Source organism: Ascaphus truei, chromosome 13 (genome assembly GCF_040206685.1).
Source record: "Ascaphus truei isolate aAscTru1 chromosome 13, aAscTru1.hap1, whole genome shotgun sequence".
NCBI classification, from domain to species: Eukaryota; Metazoa; Chordata; class Amphibia; order Anura; family Ascaphidae; genus Ascaphus; species Ascaphus truei.
The window spans coordinates 110,281-132,500 of record NC_134495.1 but is presented as its reverse complement, the minus strand read 5'-3'; the positions used below and the strand labels follow the sequence as shown (position 1 = coordinate 132,500).

General features: G+C 53.2%; 1 protein-coding gene across 4 annotated transcripts in view; it reads right to left on the bottom strand.

The window, feature by feature from the left end:
- Positions 1 to 22,220, bottom strand: part of LOC142464666 (uncharacterized) — a 165,432-nt gene that overhangs the window by 101,319 nt on the left and 41,893 nt on the right. For all 4 annotated transcript variants that reach the window (XM_075568025.1, XM_075568026.1, XM_075568027.1 and 1 more), the window contains exons 3-4: positions 20,995 to 21,104; positions 11,907 to 11,985 (exon numbers count right to left, since the gene is read on the bottom strand). In XM_075568025.1, coding sequence (XP_075424140.1) covers positions 11,907 to 11,985; positions 20,995 to 21,104 — 189 coding nt within the window. The remainder of the gene's footprint in view (positions 1 to 11,906; positions 11,986 to 20,994; positions 21,105 to 22,220) is intronic.

Below are 22,220 nucleotides of genomic sequence, written 5' to 3'. Positions count from 1 at the left end.
CATCTCCTGCCCCGCAGGCTGTCACGCGGTGACAGGGGGAAGCGGGAACCGGAGGGACATCCCCTCTCCCATCTCCTGCCCCGCGGGCTGACACGCGGTGACAGGGGGAAGCAGGAACCGGAGGGACATCCCCGCTCCCATCTCCTGCACCGCGGGCTGTCACGCGGTGACAGGGGGAAGCGGGAACCGGAGGGACATCCCCGCTCCCATCTCCTGCCCCGCGGGCTGACACGCGGTGACATGGGGAAGCGGGAACCGGAGGGACATCCCCGCTCCCATCTCCTGCCCCGCGGGCTGTCACGCGGTGACAGGGGGAAGCGGGAACCGGAGGGACATCCCCGCTCCCATCTCCTGCCCGCGCGGGCTGTCACGCGGTGACATGGGGAAGCGGGAACCCGAGGGACATCCCCGCTCCCATCTCCTGCCCCGCGGGCTGTCACGCGGTGACAGGGGGAAGCGGGAACCGGAGGGACATCCCCGCTCCCATCTCCTGCCCCGCGGGCTGACACGCGGTGACAGGGGGAAGCGGGAACCGGAGGGACATCCCCGCTCCCATCTCCTGCCCCGCGGGCTGTCACGCGGTGACAGGGGGAAGCGGGAACCGGAGGGACATCCCCGCTCCCATCTCCTGCCCCGCGGGCTGTCACGCGTTGACAGGGGGAAGCGGGAACCGGAGGGACATCCCCGCTCCCATCTCCTGCCCCGCGGGCTGTCACGCGGTGACAGGGGGAAGCGGGAACCCGAGGGACATCCCCGCTCCCATCTCCTGCCCCGCGGGCTGTCACGCGGTGACATGGGGAAGCGGGAACCCGAGGGACATCCCCGCTCCCATCTCCTGCCCCGCGGGCTGTCACGCGGTGACAGGGGGAAGCAGGAACCAGAGGGACATCCCCGCTCCCATCTCCTGCACCGCGGGCTGTCACGCGGTGACAGGGGGAAGCGGGAACCGGAGGGACATCCCTGCTCCCATCTCCTGCCCCGCGGGCTGTCACGCGGTGACAGGGAGAAGCGGGAACCGGAGGGACATCCCCGCTCCCATCTCCTGCCCGCGCGGGCTGTCACGCGGTGACATGGGGAAGCGGGAACCCGAGGGACATCCCCGCTCCCATCTCCTGCCCCGCGGGCTGTCACGCGGTGACAGGGGGAAGCGGGAACCGGAGGGACATCCCTGCTCCCATCTCCTGCACCGCGGGCTGACACGCGGTGACAGGGGGAAGCAGGAACCGGAGGGACATCCCCGCTCCCATCTCCTGCCCCGCGGGCTGTCACGCGGTGACAGGGGGAAGCAGGAACCGGAGGGACATCCCCGCTCCCATCTCCTGCCCCGCGGGCTGTCACGCGGTGACAGGGGGAAGCAGGAACCGGAGGGACATCCCCGCTCCCATCTCCTGCCCCGCGGGCTGTCACGCGGTGACAGGGGGAAGCGGGAACCGGAGGGACATCCCTGCTCCCATCTCCTGCACCGCGGGCTGACACGCGGTGACAGGGGGAAGCAGGAACCGGAGGGACATCCCCGCTCCCATCTCCTGCCCCGCGGGCTGACACGCGGTGACAGGGGGAAGCAGGAACCGGAGGGACATCCCTGCTCCCATCTCCTGCACCGCGGGCTGTCACGCGGTGACAGGGGGAAGTGCAACCGGAGGGATATCCCCGCTCCCATCTCCTGCCCCGCGGGCTGTCACGCGGTGACAGGGGGAAGCGGGAACCGGAGGGACATCCCCGCTCCCATCTCCTGCCCCGCGGGCTGTCACGCGGTGACAGGGGGAAGTGGAACTGGAGGGACATCCCCGCTCCCATCTCCTGCCCCGCGGGCTGTCACGCGGTGACAGGGGGAAGCGGGAACCGGAGGGACATCCCCGCTCCCATCTCCTGCCCCGCGGGCTGTCACGCGGTGACAGGGGGAAGCAGGAACCGGAGGGACATCCCCGCTCCCATCTCCTGCCCCGCGGGCTGTCACACGGTGACAGGGGGAAGCAGGAACCGGAGGGACATCCCCGCTCCCATCTCCTGCCCCGCGGGCTGTCATGCGGTGACAGGGGGAAGCAGGAACCGGAGGGACATCCCCGCTCCCATCTCCTGCCCCGCGGGCTGTCACGCGGTGACAGGGGGAAGCGGGAACCGGAGGGACATCCCTGCTCCCATCTCCTGCACCGCGGGCTGACACGCGGTGACAGGGGGAAGCAGGAACCGGAGGGACATCCCCGCTCCCATCTCCTGCCCCGCGGGCTGACACGCGGTGACAGGGGGAAGCAGGAACCGGAGGGACATCCCTGCTCCCATCTCCTGCCCCGCGGGCTGTCACGCGGTGACAGGGGGAAGTGCAACCGGAGGGACATCCCCGCTCCCATCTCCTGCCCCGCGGGCTGTCACGCGGTGACAGGGGGAAGCGGGAACCGGAGGGACATCCCCGCTCCCATCTCCTGCCCCGCGGGCTGTCACGCGGTGACAGGGAGAAGCGGGAACCGGAGGGACATCCCTGCTCCCATCTCCTGCCCCGCGGGCTGTCACGCGGTGAGAGGGGGAAGCGGGAACCGGAGGGACATCCCCGCTCCCATCTCCTGCCCCGCGGGCTGTCACGCGGTGACAGGGGGAAGCGGGAACCGGAGGGACATCCCCGCTCCCATCTCCTGCACCGCGGGCTGTCACGCGGTGACAGGGGGAAGCGGGAACCGGAGGGACATCCCCGCTCCCATCTCCTGCCCCGCGGGCTGACACGCGGTGACATGGGGAAGCGGGAACCGGAGGGACATCCCCGCTCCCATCTCCTGCCCCGCGGGCTGTCACGCGGTGACAGGGGGAAGCGGGAACCGGAGGGACATCCCCGCTCCCATCTCCTGCCCGCGCGGGCTGTCACGCGGTGACATGGGGAAGCGGGAACCCGAGGGACATCCCCGCTCCCATCTCCTGCCCCGCGGGCTGTCACGCGGTGACAGGGGGAAGCGGGAACCGGAGGGACATCCCCGCTCCCATCTCCTGCCCCGCGGGCTGACACGCGGTGACAGGGGGAAGCGGGAACCGGAGGGACATCCCCGCTCCCATCTCCTGCCCCGCGGGCTGTCACGCGGTGACAGGGGGAAGCGGGAACCGGAGGGACATCCCCGCTCCCATCTCCTGCCCCGCGGGCTGTCACGCGTTGACAGGGGGAAGCGGGAACCGGAGGGACATCCCCGCTCCCATCTCCTGCCCCGCGGGCTGTCACGCGGTGACAGGGGGAAGCGGGAACCCGAGGGACATCCCCGCTCCCATCTCCTGCCCCGCGGGCTGTCACGCGGTGACATGGGGAAGCGGGAACCCGAGGGACATCCCCGCTCCCATCTCCTGCCCCGCGGGCTGTCACGCGGTGACAGGGGGAAGCAGGAACCAGAGGGACATCCCCGCTCCCATCTCCTGCACCGCGGGCTGTCACGCGGTGACAGGGGGAAGCGGGAACCGGAGGGACATCCCTGCTCCCATCTCCTGCCCCGCGGGCTGTCACGCGGTGACAGGGAGAAGCGGGAACCGGAGGGACATCCCCGCTCCCATCTCCTGCCCGCGCGGGCTGTCACGCGGTGACATGGGGAAGCGGGAACCCGAGGGACATCCCCGCTCCCATCTCCTGCCCCGCGGGCTGTCACGCGGTGACAGGGGGAAGCGGGAACCGGAGGGACATCCCTGCTCCCATCTCCTGCACCGCGGGCTGACACGCGGTGACAGGGGGAAGCAGGAACCGGAGGGACATCCCCGCTCCCATCTCCTGCCCCGCGGGCTGTCACGCGGTGACAGGGGGAAGCAGGAACCGGAGGGACATCCCCGCTCCCATCTCCTGCCCCGCGGGCTGTCACGCGGTGACAGGGGGAAGCAGGAACCGGAGGGACATCCCCGCTCCCATCTCCTGCCCCGCGGGCTGTCACGCGGTGACAGGGGGAAGCGGGAACCGGAGGGACATCCCTGCTCCCATCTCCTGCACCGCGGGCTGACACGCGGTGACAGGGGGAAGCAGGAACCGGAGGGACATCCCCGCTCCCATCTCCTGCCCCGCGGGCTGACACGCGGTGACAGGGGGAAGCAGGAACCGGAGGGACATCCCTGCTCCCATCTCCTGCACCGCGGGCTGTCACGCGGTGACAGGGGGAAGTGCAACCGGAGGGATATCCCCGCTCCCATCTCCTGCCCCGCGGGCTGTCACGCGGTGACAGGGGGAAGCGGGAACCGGAGGGACATCCCCGCTCCCATCTCCTGCCCCGCGGGCTGTCACGCGGTGACAGGGGGAAGTGGAACTGGAGGGACATCCCCGCTCCCATCTCCTGCCCCGCGGGCTGTCACGCGGTGACAGGGGGAAGCGGGAACCGGAGGGACATCCCCGCTCCCATCTCCTGCCCCGCGGGCTGTCACGCGGTGACAGGGGGAAGCAGGAACCGGAGGGACATCCCCGCTCCCATCTCCTGCCCCGCGGGCTGTCACACGGTGACAGGGGGAAGCAGGAACCGGAGGGACATCCCCGCTCCCATCTCCTGCCCCGCGGGCTGTCATGCGGTGACAGGGGGAAGCAGGAACCGGAGGGACATCCCCGCTCCCATCTCCTGCCCCGCGGGCTGTCACGCGGTGACAGGGGGAAGCGGGAACCGGAGGGACATCCCTGCTCCCATCTCCTGCACCGCGGGCTGACACGCGGTGACAGGGGGAAGCAGGAACCGGAGGGACATCCCCGCTCCCATCTCCTGCCCCGCGGGCTGACACGCGGTGACAGGGGGAAGCAGGAACCGGAGGGACATCCCTGCTCCCATCTCCTGCCCCGCGGGCTGTCACGCGGTGACAGGGGGAAGTGCAACCGGAGGGACATCCCCGCTCCCATCTCCTGCCCCGCGGGCTGTCACGCGGTGACAGGGGGAAGCGGGAACCGGAGGGACATCCCCGCTCCCATCTCCTGCCCCGCGGGCTGTCACGCGGTGACAGGGAGAAGCGGGAACCGGAGGGACATCCCTGCTCCCATCTCCTGCCCCGCGGGCTGTCACGCGGTGAGAGGGGGAAGCGGGAACCGGAGGGACATCCCCGCTCCCATCTCCTGCCCCGCGGGCTGTCACGCGGTGACAGGGGGAAGCGGGAACCGGAGGGACATCCCCGCTCCCATCTCCTGCCCGCGCGGGCTGTCACGCGGTGACAGGGGGAAGCGGGAACCGGAGGGACATCCCCGCTCCCATCTCCTGCCCCGCGGGCTGTCACGCGGTGAGAGGGGGAAGCGGGAACCGGAGGGACATCCCCGCTCCCATCTCCTGCCCCGTGGGCTGTCACGCGGTGACAGGGGGAAGCGGGAACCGGAGGGACATCCCTGCTCCCATCTCCTGCCCCGCGGGCTGTCACGCGGTGAGAGGGGGAAGCGGGAACCGGAGGGACATCCCCGCTCCCATCTCCTGCCCCGCGGGCTGTCACGCGGTGACAGGGGGAAGCGGGAACCGGAGGGACATCCCCGCTCCCATCTCCTGCCCGCGCGGGCTGTCACGCGGTGACAGGGGGAAGCGGGAACCGGAGGGACATCCCCGCTCCCATCTCCTGCCCCGTGGGCTGTCACGCGGTGACAGGGGGAAGCGGGAACCGGAGGGACATCCCCGCTCCCATCTCCTGCCCCGCGGGCAGTCACGCGGTGAGAGGGGGAAGCGGGAACCGGAGGGACATCCCCACTCCCATCTCCTGCCCCGCGGGCTGTCACGCGGTGACAGGGGGAAGCGGGAACCGGAGGGACATCCCCGCTCCCATCTCCTGCCCTGCGGGCTGACATGCGGTGACAGGGGGAAGCGGGAACCGGAGGGACATCCCCGCTCCCATCTCCTGCCCCGCGGGCTGTCATGCGGTGACAGGGGGAAGCGGGAACCGGAGGGACATCCCCGCTCCCATCTCCTGCCCCGCGGGCAGTCACGCGGTGAGAGGGGGAAGCGGGAACCGGAGGGACATCCCCGCTCCCATCTCCTGCCCCGCGGGCTGACACGCGGTGACAGGGGGAAGCGGGAACCGGAGGGACATCCCCGCTCCCATCTCCTGCCCAGCGGGCTGTCACGCGGTGACAGGGGGAAGCGGGAACCGGAGGGACATCCCTGCTCCCATCTCCTGCACCGCGGGCTGACACGCGGTGACAGGGGGAAGCAGGAACCGGAGGGGACATCCCCGCTCCCATCTCCTGCCCCGCGGGCTGTCACGCGGTGACAGGGGGAAGCAGGAACCGGAGGGACATCCCCGCTCCCATCTCCTGCCCCGCGGGCTGTCACGCGGTGACAGGGGGAAGCAGGAACCGGAGGGACATCCCCCGCTCCCATCTCCTGCCCCGCGGGCTGTCACGCGGTGACAGGGGGAAGCGGGAACCGGAGGGACATCCCTGCTCCCATCTCCTGCACCGCGGGCTGACACGCGGTGACAGGGGGAAGCAGGAACCGGAGGGACATCCCCGCTCCCATCTCCTGCCCCGCGGGCTGACACGCGGTGACAGGGGGAAGCAGGAACCGGAGGGACATCCCTGCTCCCATCTCCTGCACCGCGGGCTGTCACGCGGTGACAGGGGGAAGTGCAACCGGAGGGACATCCCCGCTCCCATCTCCTGCCCCGCGGGATGTCACGCGTGACAGGGGGAAGCGGGAACCGGAGGGACATCCCCGCTCCCATCTCCTGCCCCGCGGGCTGTCACGCGGTGACAGGGGGAAGTGGAACTGGAGGGACATCCCCGCTCCCATCTCCTGCCCCGCGGGCTGTCACGCGGTGACAGGGGGAAGTGCAACCGGAGGGACATCCCCGCTCCCATCTCCTGCCCCGCGGGCTGTCACGCGGTGACAGGGGGAAGCGGGAACCGGAGGGACATCCCCGCTCCCATCTCCTGCCCCGCGGGCTGTCACGCGGTGACAGGGGGAAGTGGAACTGGAGGGACATCCCCGCTCCCATCTCCTGCCCCGCGGGCTGTCACGCGGTGACAGAGGGAAGCGGGAACCGGAGGGACATCCCCGCTCCCATCTCCTGCCCCGCGGGCTGTCACGCGGTGACAGGGAGAAGCGGGAACCGGAGGGACATCCCTGCTCCCATCTCCTGCCCCGCGGGCTGTCACGCGGTGAGAGGGGGAAGCGGGAACCGGAGGGACATCCCCGCTCCCATCTCCTGCCCCGCGGGCTGTCACGCGGTGACAGGGGGAAGCGGGAACCGGAGGGACATCCCCGCTCCCATCTCCTGCCCCGCGGGCAGTCACGCGGTGAGAGGGGGAAGCGGGAACCGGAGGGACATCCCCACTCCCATCTCCTGCCCCGCGGGCTGTCACGCGGTGACAGGGGGAAGCGGGAACCGGAGGGACATCCCCGCTCCCATCTCCTGCCCCGCGGGCTGTCACGCGGTGACAGGGGGAAGCGGGAACCGGAGGGACATCCCCGCTCCCATCTACTGCCCCGCGGGCTGTCACGTGGTGACAGGGGGAAGCGGGAACTGGAGGGACATCCCCGCTCCCATCTCCTGCCCCGCGGGCTGTCACGCGGTGACAGGGGGAAGCGGGAACCGGAGGGACATCCCCGCTCCCATCTCCTGCCCCGCGGGCTGACACACGGTGACAGGGGGAAGCGGGAACCGGAGGGACATCCCCGCTCCCATCTCCTGCCCCGCGGGCTGACACACGGTGACAGGGGGAAGCGGGAACTGGAGAGACTGTGACGGGGGGAGCGCGGGGACAGGAGAACACCCCCGCTACCACCTCCATAACTGCGGGCAGCGGGAGCGCCGGGGACGGGGGGTAAGGCACAGATTATACTTACTGTGTCCTCCATGGAAAAAAAAAAAAAAGAATGGCCGCTCGTTGGGGGCTGGCTCATATAGAGCCTGGCCGCGCGCCCACAAAGCCTGGGAGCGCGCGCCAATCAGCAGTCAGGTAGGGAGAGTTTTTTTTTTTTCAGCGCGAGCAGGGAAATTTCAGCGCGAGCAGGGAAAATGTAAAAAAACAACCATGTGTGCTGCTTGAGCCAATATTTACTCGCCCGGAGGTTAAATCCACCCGCCCCGGGCGTGTAAATGTATAGGATTGTGCGGGGATTTTTTCCGAATGCCACGCACTTTACCGCACTTCACCGCGTTCATGCCGCATTCATGTCGAGACAGCTCTAATAAAATGCACTAGGATAAAGGCGGCCGCAGCTAAAATACCGGAACATATTCCGGAAAAAAATAAAATACTGCATCTGCCTGCGGTTATCAGAGTTGCGCCGATACGGCCGCACTAGTATAAAGGCGGCCGCAGCTGTATGTAGTATATATCTTTATTTGCAAAGTGCAATCCATCCATACATCCATACATAGCGCTTTACAGCAGAGATACACACCATAATAATATAACCCATAATGTAAATAAGCGCTTTACACATAAAAGTAACATCAGGGAAAGAGCTTACAATCTAAGTGGTAAGTAGGGTAGGGAGAATTTATGGAGACAGTAAAAGTATATTTATACTTCTAATTCCTCCCATCCATTCCCCATAATTACAATATGCCTCATAGCATTACTTTTACATCCTAAAGGCAATTATGTCTCCCATTGCTTACCTGGATTAATATCTCCCTTGTGTATACAGTAGTTTGGAAGGTGAGAAACAGAATATGAGCAGCATAAAAACTGTGTAACTGGGAGTAAAGACTGTACAACTGGGAGTAAAGACTGTGTAACTGGGAGTAAAGACTGTACAACTGGGAGTAAAGACTGTGTGACTGAGAGTAAAGACTGTGTGACTGAGAGTAAAGACTGTGTGCCTGGGAGTAAAGAATGTGTGCCTGAGAGTAAAGACTGTGTGACTGAGAGTAAAGACTGTGTGACTGGGAGTAAAGACTGTGTGACTGGGAGTAAAGACTGTGTGACTGAGAGTAAAGACTGTGTGACTGGGAGTAAAGACTGTGTGACTGAGAGTAAAGACTGTGTGACTGAGAGTAAAGACTGTGTGACTGGGAGTAAAGAATGTGTGCCTGAGAGTAAAGACTGTGTGACTGAGAGTAAAGACTGTGTGACTGAGAGTAAAGACTGTGTGCCTGGGAGTAAAGAATGTGTGACTGAGAGTAAAGACTGTGTGACTGAGAGTAAAGACTGTGTGCCTGGGAGTAAAAATTGTGTGACTGAGAGTAAAGACTGTGTGACTGGGAGTAAAGACTGTGTGACTGAGAGTAAAGACTGTGTGACTGGGAGTAAAGACTGTGTGACTGAGAGTAAAGAATGTGTGACTGGGAGTAAAGACTGTGTGCCTGAGAGTAAAGAATGTGTGACTGAGAGTAAAGAATGTGTGACTGAGAGTAAAGACTGTGTGACTGAGAGTAAAGACTGTGTGACTGGGAGTAAAGAATGTGTGACTGGGAGTAAAGAATGTGTGACTGAGAGTAAAGATTGTGTGCCTGGGAGTAAAGACTGTGTGACTGAGAGTAAAGACTGTGTGACTGAGAGTAAAGAATGTGTGACTGAGAGTAAAGACTGTGTGCCTGGGAGTAAAGACTGTGTGCCTGGGAGTAAAGATTGTGTGACTGGGAGTAAAGACTGTGTGACTGAGAGTAAAGAATGTGTGACTGGGAGTAAAGAATGTGTGACTGGGAGTAAAGACTGTGTGACTGAGAGTAAAGACTGTGTGCCTGGGAGTAAAGACTGTGTGACTGGGAGTAAAGACTGTGTGACTGAGAGTAAAGACTGTGTGACTGAGAGTAAAGACTGTGTGACTGAGAGTAAAGACTGTGTGACTGAGAGTAAAGAATGTGTGACTGGGAGTAAAGAATGTGTGACTGGGAGTAAAGACTGTATAACTGAGAGTAAAGACTGTGTGACTGGGAGTAAAGACTGTGTGACTGAGAGTAAAGACTGTGTGACTGGGAGTAAAGACTGTGTGCCTGAGAGTAAAGACTGTGTGACTGAGAGTAAAGAATGTGTGACTGGGAGTAAAGACTGTATAACTGAGAGTAAAGACTGTGTGCCTGAGAGTAAAGACTGTGTGCCTGAGAGTAAAGAATGTGTGACTGAGAGTAAAGAATGTGTGACTGAGAGTAAAGAGTGTGTGACTGAGAGTAAAGACTGTGTGCCTGAGAGTAAAGACTGTGTGCCTGAGAGTAAAGAATGTGTGACTGAGAGTAAAGACTGTGTGACTGAGAGTAAAGAATGTGTGACTGAGAGTAAAGAATGTGTGCCTGGGAGTAAAGAGTGTGTGACTGAGAGTAAAGACTGTGTGACTGAGAGTAAAGACTGTGTGACTGAGAGTAAAGACTGTGTGCCTGGGAGTAAAGAGTGTGTATTGTATTGTATGTCTTTATTTATATAGCGCCATTAATGTACATAGCGCTTCACAGTAGTAATACATGTGGTAATCGAATAAATAACAGATAATATAAATAACAGATCATGGGAATAAGTGCTTTAGACATAAAAGTAACATTAAGGAAGAGGAGTCCCTGCCCGAGGAGCTTACAATCTAATTGGTAGGTAGGGAGAACGTACAGAGACAGGAGCAGGGAGTTCTGGTAAGTGTGTCTGCAGGGGGCCAAGCTTTATGTATCATGTGTTCAGAATATCCACAGTGCTATTCGTATGCTTCTTTAAGCAAGTGTGTCTTATGGTGGGTCTTAAAGGTGGATAGAGAGGGTGCTAGTCGGGTACTGAGGGGAAGGGCATTCCAGAGGTGTGGGGCAGTCAGTGAAAAAGGTTTAAGGCGGGAGAGGGCTTTAGACACAAAGGGGGTAGAAAGAAGACATCCTTGAGCAGAACGCTAGAGTCGGGATGGTGCATAGCGAGAAATTAGGGCTGAGATGTAAGGAGGGGCAGAAGAGTGTAAAGCTTTAAAAGTGAGGAGAAGAATGGAGTGTGAGTGTGAGATGCGGGATTTGATTGGAAGCCAGGAGAGGGATTTCAGGAGGGGAGATGCTGAGACAGATCTAGGAAAGAGTAGAGTGATTCTGGCAGCAGCATTTAGGATAGATTGTAGGGGAGACAGGTGAGAGGCAGGAAGGCCGGACAGCAGGAGGTTACAGTAATCAAGACGGGAGAGAATGAGGGCCTGAGTCAGAGTTTTAGCAGTCGAGCAACAGAGGAAGTAAAGAGTGTGACTGAGAGTAAAGAGTGTGTGACTGAGAGTAAAGAGTGTGTGACTGAGAGTAAAGACTGTGTGACTGGGAGTAAAGAGTGTGTGACTGAGAGTAAAGACTGTGTGACTGAGAGTAAAGAGTGTGTGACTGAGAGTAAAGAGTGTGTGACTGGGAGTAAAGAGTGTGCGACTGAGAGTAAAGACTGTAACTAAAAGTCAGGATAAAGTTCCTGAAGGACCAGATTTCTATGCTTTATTATTTTGCCAATTTTGCTGAAGAACAGCTATTTTGGTTTGATCTGAGCCTAGTTCCTAGCCTTTTATTAGCCCGCTACATGCAGTCACTACATTAACACAGTTCTGCGTTTGGTCATCTGAATGCAACTCTATGCCTACAGTATGTTACTGTATATGTTGCGCACTATATCAAGATATTATTAAAAATCACTGTTTGTTAAATCATAGCTAACTGTGGTGCTACACCCATCCAGATCCTGTAAAAGCCCTATTTCAGGGTCTGGATGTGAGTAATGCCAAGTTTAGGTCTGACCTAACTAGCGTAACATTAAGTCCCCACATTAACCTTGACCGACCTTTGTGGGTTTGTGCTGTTAGGGGGAACTCCTCTATTCATATAAATATCACTAACGGACATTATAATGGCTGTTTCCACAGAAAACCTAACTAAACGTCGTTTTTTGGCCTTTGCAGATACACGTAAAGGCATACAGTAAACGTCACAGTAAGTCACTTAATGTAGCTGTGGACCTGAAGTAGTTAAATATCTACAATACCCCAAGCTTGAAAAAGTATCCCTTGCTGCCCAGAGGAAAGCAATCATCAGGATGACAGTGATCCGGAGGCCCTTCTCACCTGCTATACAAGGGTCCGATGTTACAAGTTTGCGTACTTCTTCAGTGCCGCTTAGTGGAGCCTTAAAACTTGAGTGTGGCTGAAAAACAGGCAGAAAAGAAGGATTCCTCTTTAGAGGCCAATTTCTAACACATCTCAGAATTTTTCAAAGAGGCTTTAAAATTCTGTTTCCCCATTATCTCCAACACCAGTTTAGGGTGTGGACGTGGCAGCAATGTTAGAAAGGGCCAGGCAAGTAGTGAAAAACTATGGTAGCCACAGATGCAGGTGATGCAGAGCACAGCAAGGCAAAGGTACAGGATACACTGGAACAGCAGCATTAAAATAAAAGTCCTTTATTTTCACTTCATGGTGCAGACAGGGATGGGTGCAAAAAGCCTCCTTCTCTTATGCGTTGTGTGAAAAACAATCTAATGAGGACAGTAGTGTATAAGGAGGTATGCAAACCCCCCCGTCTTCACACTGATCCTCCTCTACCACTTTACTCTGTGTGTGTGTGAGGTTCAGAATAAGGTTTGCCTTTAGTACAAGTGCTGTACAGAAACGCCCATTAAAGTCAATGGAAGTTTCCATGGGAAGATTCCCAAATCAGCACTACCGCAGTTTAATGAATAAGCCCCTAGGTCTTCATTCCTGGGGAAGGTTAAGTCAGCAACCCACAAGACGCGGGTCTGCTCCAACACAATGTAATCTGATTCGCCTTTTGTTGGACTATATGTAATAAATAATGGTACTGTAGCAATTCTTATTCTAATGACAAGGCTTCATCCATATTTGCCTATCCATGCATTCATTGTATAATATATACTGCAGCGTTTTTCAGAATTGGTGCAAAATATCACAAAATATCTCACCATAATGCGGCAGATGGGAGAATGAAGCCTGCTAAATCAATAAGGGCTAATTGGATTCAAATGTTTGTTCTTGCTACAGGAATTTATACCCAATTAGTGCTGTTTAGTGGATCTAGCCCTAAATCAATACTTTATGATTTTAGAAATACTAACGCAGTAAGCGTGTGACGGATAAGAAAATATCAAAGCATCAAAATATCAAAGAAAATATCAAAGGGAAGATTGGCACAGATTTTGACACGGCAAGGTTCGTTTATATTTATACGCCCCCCCCCCCCATTTATAAGTGCATCAATACAATCCACACAATTATAAGTGTGATATATATATATATATATATATATAGATAAATGAGAACAAAGGCACTCCGTCGGGTAAACAATGGTTGGTACAAATCCTATATGAGCAAAATAGGCAATACGATACCGTGTGGACGAATATCAGAGGCAGCACTCTCCAAGTGAGGGAGTGCTGCCTCTGATATTCGTCCACACGGTATTGTATTGCCTATATATATATATAAGACCTATGCCAAACTAGGGGTACTTTACAGGAACAAATCCTCCCTAAGTCTCCTGGTCAGAAAGCGTATCGCACAGCAGATGCTAATGCCAATTATTGACTATGGAGACATAGTATATGGCTCGGCTCCTCAAACCCACCTTAGCAAACTTGACACCCTCTACAATTCAATTTGTCGTTTTGTTCTCCAATGCAACTACAACAGACACCACTGCGAAATGCTCAAAGAACTAGATTGGTCAACACTAGAGTCTAGGCGCAAAGTTCACCTTTCCTGTCTTGCCTTTAAATTCTTCATGGGCAAGCTACCCAGCTACCTGAACAAGCTCCTCACCCCTACCACTTGCAGCACCTATCACCTGAGATCAGACTCCAAAAGACTATTCATGGTCCCAAGGCTCAACAAAGTATCCGGACGTTCCTCCTTCTCCTTCCGTGCACCCCAAAACTGGAACAACCTAACAGAGACTCTCACATCCACCACCAGTTTAAGTTCTTTCAAATCTAAGGCTGTCTCACATTTTAACCTGGTCTGTAACTGTTTCATACGCTCATAATATATATTTTCTTTAACTGTGCACGCAATGTCTTGTATATAATGTATACCCTGTTCATTTATGTAACTATGTATTTGTAACCATGTATTATTTGTTTTACTCTGTGCCCAGGACATACTTGAAAACGAGAGGTAACTCTCAATGTATTACTTCCTGGTAAAATATTTTATAAATCAATAAATATATATATATATATAGACCATACGATACCGATTGCAACACGACATCAAGGGACAGCACGCAGGTAAGTAAATCATACATTTTCTATATTTGATAGAAGACACAAAAACCGACCTTTCGGTCCCCCAATGGGACCTTTCTCAAGGTGGTGCGGGATAAGCACCAAAACTTATTTACTTGCAAATGGTGTGCCGGCTGTGCATTGGATTCTATATACAGTATATATATATAAAAAACAAAACATTGCTCAGGCATGACCATATAGAAACTTTGCCTAGTCCATACAGACTGTACCTATGCGAACACCAGCATTTCATCTATATACTATTTTCTATTCACTATAACATTTACATTTTTATGTATTTTACATATTTTTTAAATTTCAACACTCACGATATTATATACTGCACAAGTTATTACCCATTTATCACTTACTAGCGCTACTATTTGTTTTTGTGTTTATATATATATATATATATATATATATATATATATATATATATATATATATATATATAAAAATATATATATATATATAACAGTGTTCGACAAACCTATACATTTGCTCGCCCCGGGCGAGTGGATTTCACCCTCGGGCGAGTAAATATTGGCCCAAGCAGCACACGTTTGGTACTAGGCGGCGAGTAGATTTTTTTCGTGTGGCGAGTAGATTTTTTGGTGATTTGTCAACCACTGTGTGTGTGTGTGTGTGTGTATATATATATATATATATATATATATATATATATATATATATATATATATTCAGTGGTGTGAAAAAGAAAGTACACCCTCTGAATTCTATTACTGTACTGTATGTGTTTGGTTGGGGGGGGGTAATTTATTTAAGTGTAGGACATGTTTTATTTTTTTTACATACAGGGTTGGTATCTTAGGTCTGTGGGGACCTATGGAGATCACCTTGGAGACCACCTGAGGACCCTCGGATGCCCACGGAAACCAGCCGAGGACCACCGGACGCCCACGGGTACCACCTGCGGACCCAAGAGGGACACCTGCGGGGAAGAACCGGGGGCCCGCAACTGTGAGGGCCACACGGACCTGCAGGGACCTCCCGAGGGACCCCAGACCCCCATGGAAACCACCCGAGGGCCCCCAGACCCCTGTGGGAACCACCTGGGGACCCCATTGTGGCCCGCGGGGACCACCTGGAGGACCACGGCACCTAGCGGGGATCACCGGGAGACCCCCAGACACCTGTGGGCACCCCACTCTGCGGACACCCTGGGGACACCCGTCGGGACCACCGGGGACCCCGTTGGCCTGGGGTATTAATCCTGTGTGTAAAATAATAAATCATGGTTTTATGGGGGACACAGGGGGTGGGTGGCTTGTGTATTAGTGGGTGGCTAGTACAGTACATATTGTAATGTGATCTGCAACATTACGGTGCCTTAACCCCTTCATTGCCTTAGCGGCCATTGCATGGCATGGCATTGCATGGCCGCTAAGGTAATGAAGCTGCTTACATTTTTATTTTTATTTATTGTGTGTGTGAGCAAGGGGTCTCCTGAGCTGAACAAAGTTTATTTCAGCCTCGGGGACCCCCTACTTTCCGAGATACAGGCCCCGGTTTGGGGTGCCGGTATCCCTATGCTTTGTTTACATCCCACGTGGATTTTAACATGGAGGAGATACCGGCACCCCATACCGGGGCCTGTAACTCGGGAAGTAGGGGTCCCTGAGGCTGAAATAAACTTTGTTCAGCTCAGGAGACCCCCTGCTCACGCACACTATGAATAACATTTTTAGAAAAGGGGTCTTCTGAGTTGAACAAAGTTGATTTCAGAACCGGGACCCCCTACTTCCCGAGATACAGGCCCCGGTATGGGGTGCCGGTATCCCCTCTGCTTTGTTTATATCCCACGGTCATGTGACCCACAGGATTTTAACATGGGGATACCGGCACCCCAAACCAGGGCCTGTATCTCGGGAAGTAGGGGGTCCCCGGACCTGAAATCAATATGGTTCAGCTCCGGAGATCCCCTGCTACATTACTGTAATGTTGGAATTTTAATAAACCCCCCGCGATCGCCTGTGAGAGGCGCACAGTTAGAGTGACTGATTCAGCCTCTTACTGCGCGTCTATTACATAAAGGCAGACCCCGGTAGGATTCTGTAACAGGGGCGTTATCCCTGTTCAGAAAATGTGCCTCTAATCCAGCAGTGTGGTGGTTAACTGCTGGTAGTCAATTAATAAACACCACCGGCCTGATTAGGTTGCTTAGAAAAGCCTGTCTTTTGCGACAGGAAGGGAGATTGTTCCTGAGTCGCACAACTTGTGAGACGGACATGGGGACAGACGTCTTGAGTCTACCAGAAGAGGCTGCTTGCAAGACACAGGGAAAACACTTCTGAACCTGAATCCTGATATCGCCTGAGGAAAAAACACCAACCCAGGAACAGAGAAGACTTTCCCTCCAACTACAAGGAACAGATAAGACTTTCCTTTATAAGACTTTTTATATTTATATCTGCTCATTTCATGATATATGTTTGGGGCTGGGAGACATGCTTATCTAAAGGGAGTTATGGACTGCATAGTATTTCACTAGAAATTCACAAGTGAATAGAAGCTTTGTTTACCCCTTGTTTGGATGGTTCCTGATGTTAAGGAAACAGGCGCAATAAAAGGCGCCTTATTTAATTTCACCATAACCAGTCTCCCTTGCATACCTCTGTGAGCGTCCGCCTACAGGTGTCAGAAGTGGGATGAGAGGGGTCCTTGAAGTTAAAAGGGACCCGGAGATAGATTGTCCGTGAAATTTTTTTGTGCTTTTTGCCAACAAACAGCCTGAACAAAGATCTCATGCAGCAGAGACAGTTAAAGGGATATACACCCAGTCAGGAAATCTACACTGCACTGAAACTTACAAAACCACAGATGGACTCTTTTCCATAATCCCAAGATGAGAGAGAGAGAGAGACTGCTGAAGCAGGTAAACCGTATTTGCATATCACAATAAAGTGTAATATGGTCATTAAAATAGGAGGTTTGCCTTCCAGCCATAGTCAGGGTTCAAGAAGTGAGTTAGCCCTTAAAGGGATAGGCATCTGTTGTTTTCAAATGTTTAGCTGAAGCAGTGAATACAGATGGTGACCCACGAGCGGTACTGATTCTGCAAGTAAAGGCTGCCACACCGCGTAGGACTACCAGCTGTGAATGGAGTATATGCAGAAAAGTGTGAAAATTGATGCAAGACTGTGCTGAAGCAGGGGAATTTTCAGTAAACAAGTGCTGAGGGTAAAATTGCTCTACTGGGGAAAAAGGAATTGCTGAGCTGTGTAAAAGGTGTCCCAAAGTGTGAAGAGTGAATGCCATAATACCCAAAGTTGAGACTGAACTCAAGCAGAAAACCACATTATTTGGCTGAAGCGGAGGGATTGCACCTAGCAAGTAAATGGTGTAAAGGAAACAGAATTTTTTTACCTAGCAACTACACATCCAGTATACCTAATGAGAGATTTCACCTAGCAAGCAAATAGTGTAAAGCAAATAGAAGTTTTTACCTAGCAACTGCACATCCCGTATACCTAATGAGAGAAAATGCGTGCACAGTACTGCTGATATTGTAAACTTACCCAAGAGAGAAAAAGTCTACAGAGATGCCTGGGAGAGCTACGACCTCGACAAGCAAAATATGCCCACCTGTAGGACTACCACAATTGGGGGTTCTAGCAAATACAGTGGCAACAGCTACAATAGCGCCTCCTGAGGTCAGGAAGAAAATTACACCTGATAGCCTCGAAATGGAGGACAAGATGCAGCGTTCCTGTAATGAACCCTACCCCATGGAAGAGTGGCCCTTCCAGTCCAATAAAGAGGAAGACATCTCTTATGGGGAACCCAAACCGAGTCACACCCACAAAACACCCCAAGAATGGTGGGGGTGCCTGAACTCGGCACGAACTGAAAAGACCGCTCACTATGATGACGAATATGATCAGCAGGAGAAAGAGCAGGAGCAGTGGATCACCGAATATTTCCGTCAGCTATTACAGTTGCAAGAAAAGCCGGGTGGATCTAGTGACGCTGCTAAAATTTCAAATGAAGATGGAGACCCCAGTAGCCCTGAAGGGACGGTGCCATCCAAAACAAAAAGGCGAAAAAAGAAAAAGAAAAGCGGTTCTTCACTTACCGTGGAAGGAACAGGCACGTCCGCAGATCCTGTGGGGGAAAAGGGGGACCGAGTTGCCCTGCAGCCTAGAGAAAATGGAGAATTCGTCCCGCGGATAACCGAATATCCAGAGGGCCCAAGGCAGAAGTCGTGGACCCCAAAGAAGTGTCTGTCCGGTGTCAACAGTGAGGAACCCTCAACCAATCATCCCAGGGAAGAGGAGCTGGAACCAGTGAGTGACGATCCATTGACCAGCCCTGAAGACGCCCTGAAAATTTCCAGGCGTGACTGTGATCTACTTCGGGAACAATTGAAACTTGAGAGAGAAGATAATGCTGAGTTACAAAAGACGGTGCTCGCAATGTACTCTGAATCTGGAACAGAATTGGACGATCTCAAGTCTGAGCTAGATACTGCAAACGCTACTATTTCCGTCATGGATGAAAAGCAAAGCCAATCTGATAAAATGATGACTAAGCTGAAGCGGAAGTATGAGGAGGCACTAAAGCAGATGACAGTCTTCCAGCAAGAGGTTCACACTCTTCGCGTAGAGCTGAATGCCTTACAACAGGAGGTCAACAATGTCCGGACAGAGGTGAACGTATCTCAGAAAGAGGTTCAGACACTCCACAGAGCACTGGATGTCTCACATCATGAGACCAACAGCTGCCGCACAGGCCTGGAAGTCTCCAGAAAGGAACTACACAGTCTCACTGAGGAGCTGGACATTTCTAAAGAAACGATTGTCAATCTTAATACAGATCTCAAAGTCTCTCAGAAGGAGCTTCAGACCCTCAACCTAGAGAAGGAAGTTTCACGCTAGGAGACTGTCATTCTCAAAGCAGATGTGCGTAAATGGAAGGAGGACTGCAAGGAGGCCCTGACTAGTACAGAGACTGAAAAGGGTGAAAATTCAAGATTAAAAAGAGAAAACTTAAAACTGGAAGAAGAAAATTTTCGTTTGACACACGAAGTCAAGGAAAAGAATGAAAAGCTGCACGAGCGTAAGGAAATAAATAAACTGTTGGAAGGTGAGAAGTTTGAAGCAGAGCACCGACTGCAGAACCAACTGCAAGGTCTGCGTACGCACCTCCAGATGTCCGAGGAGAAGCAGCGAACTCTGCAGGAAGACAATCTGCAGGCTGTTAAAGAAATACAAGTGCTGCAGGAACGTCTGATTACCCAGTATGTCTCCGCAAAGCAGCATGAGAAACTGAAGGCTACCCTGAGCATCACCAAAGCATCGCTAAAGGCCAAGCTTAGAATCCAGGTGACTCGGCACAAAAGGGAGCACAAGAAGGTCCAGAAACTGAAACAAGTAACTGTGGCCCAAGCAAAGAAGTTCATAGTGCTTCACAATGCAGTGAAAATGTGGAAGCAAGCCCAGAAAAAACAAAGTGTAAAGATAAATTCCCTGAGAAGAGACTTGCAAGACGCACTCAAAAAACAGGGATCTCTCGCGGATGAGATTACAGTTCTAAAAGGACAAGTATTGACCCTGACTAAGCGTCAGTATCCCACAGCCACAAAATCCCATGAAGACAAGTGTGCAGTGAGAGCTGGGAATACCGCTCGTCTGAAAAACAAGGTTGCAAAATTTGAACCTAAACAAGCACTAGCAAAACCATCAGCCACTCAACAGGCAACAAAAGAAGGTACACGTGCTGAATTAAAACCAGAAGAATCCTTACCTGATGAAGCTGAAAAGATGGAACATTCTCTGGAAGTGGATATGGATTTGCAACTTAATCCCAAAGAGGCTGAACTAGCAACTCCATTAAGTGGAAAAAGTGCAGAGAGACAGCTTCAAGAGCGGAAAAGTCAAAGGGCTGTTCTTAAACGCTCTGCAACTGCTGCCATACAGTCTACCGCCAATAAAACGAGCACCCGGCGCGAGGGAAATCTCATGACTGCGCACGTAGCAAAAAGACTATACTTAGAAAAAGTCCTCCTCGAGCGACTGAGGAGTGCTGATCTCAAGCACCTTCGGGAGGAGACACGAATGGACTGGAGAAAGGGCTCCGATCCCAGCGGGACTGAGGGTTCTCTTCCTCCATCCACGCTCATTCAAGTCACAGAGATATCTAGAATGAGAGTGGAAGGATGGGCTTTGGCCGTGGCAAGCCCAAGCTTCCCACAAACAGGGGAGGTATGTAACAATGGAGTTATCCCTGTTCAGAAAACGTGCCTCTAATCCAGCACTGTGGTGGTTAACTGCTGGTAGTCAATTAACAAACACAAATTAGGTTGCTTAGAAAAGCCTATCTTTTGAGACAGGAAGGGAGATTGTTCCTGAGTCGCACAATTTGTGAGACTGACATGGGGACAGACGTCTTGAGTCTACCAGTAGAAGCTGCTTGCAAGACACAGGGTAAAACACTTCTGAACCTGAATCCTGATATCGCCTGAGGAAAAGGCAACAACCCAGGAACAAAGAAGACTTTCCCTCCAACTACAAGGAACAGATAAGACTTTCCTTTATAAGACTTTTTATATCTGCTCATTTCATGATATATGTTTGGGGCTGGGAGACATGCTTATCTAAAGGGAGTTGTGGACTGCATAGTATTTCACTAGAAATACTCCCAAGTGAATAGAAGCTTTGTTTACCCCTTGTTTGGATGGTTTCCTGATGTTAAGGAAACAGGCACAATAAAAGCCTTATTCAATTTCACCATAACCAGTCTCCCTTGCATACCTCTGTGAGCGTCCGCCTACAGACTCACACAGAAGGGACCCGAAATTCCATTTTGAGATGCTTTAAAATAACGGCTGCTGCATCTGTAGGAAGAAACAATCCTTGGAATCTGTCTCCTCAATCTTATGTCATCCCTACCTGTAGCTGGTCGAGTTGTTCATCAATGGCATCTAGCAGGTAATCGCAATGGTCCTTGTATTTCTCTGCAGGCCTCTCTGACAAGGAGGGCAAGAGGTGCAACGCCAGATCTAAGGTTAAATCAAACACGAAATACCAACAGTTCAAACAAACAAACAATACATTGCAAAGCATTAAATAGTAATCATGTGTATGGTCTTAAGAAGGTACTAGGGTGATTATGAATCAAGCTCTACAGGTTTGTTTTGGCAATAAACTGACACATTGTGAGACATTTGAAATATATATTTGGTACAGTATATAACTAAATCTGTCTTAGTCAATGCAATATTGTTATGACCATATTTGTGAACCAAACTCATTTTTTGTTACAGTACATCGATTTTCTCTTATCTACTGGTAAAAAAAATAATGGTTCAAGACTGGGTTTTATTTGCTATTGTGACGGTGAAGGGGTTAACCAGGCTCACTAATAAAGGTCAAGCCCACTTGGTTTCCCCTGATCCGTGTTTTGAGGTCCTAGAGTATCAGCTCTTGGACCTGACTGAGCAAAAAAGGGGTACCGGCGCCTTGAATGTCCAAATGGAGTATAGTCCTGGAAATTCCAGACAGAAGGATGAATGTCCAAGGAGATAAATTGGCAATTCCTCAGTCTCTTAGGTAGTCAGATGTAGCTTCATCAGTGTGGGAAGCGATATGAAATGAAAAAAGGGGAAATATAGTGCAACACAGCTATGTAATATAGTGCAATGGACTATACTCCATTTGGACATTCAAGGCGCCGGTACCCCTTTTTTGCTCTATTGTTCCATCCTGATTGTGCGATCAGATTCCACCAGGCAGCCTAGTACCTTCCAAAGGTTTTTGTTTTCCTAGTTAGGATTCACCCATACATATATATTTTTTTAGCGCTATTCACATCACCTTTTTTTTCTCTTGGACCTGACTGTCGTATATATATTGCTGTGACTGTGTGCAAATTATGTGACAATAAAGATTTTTTATGTTTGTTCCTTTACCAATGTGCTAGGACCAGGAGATTTCTAGGTAGTAAGTTTCAGGGTGGGTTTGTCGGAGAAAGTCTTTACAGAATGTGGCTATGTATCGGGAGTCCAGAGTTATAGGATACACCAAAAACCTATTCGGGAATTGTAACAGGGTCTTATCCCTGTTAACAGGCTTGCCTCTAAGGCCCAGGCCATGGTTAGTGCTTGCTTGCTTGAGCG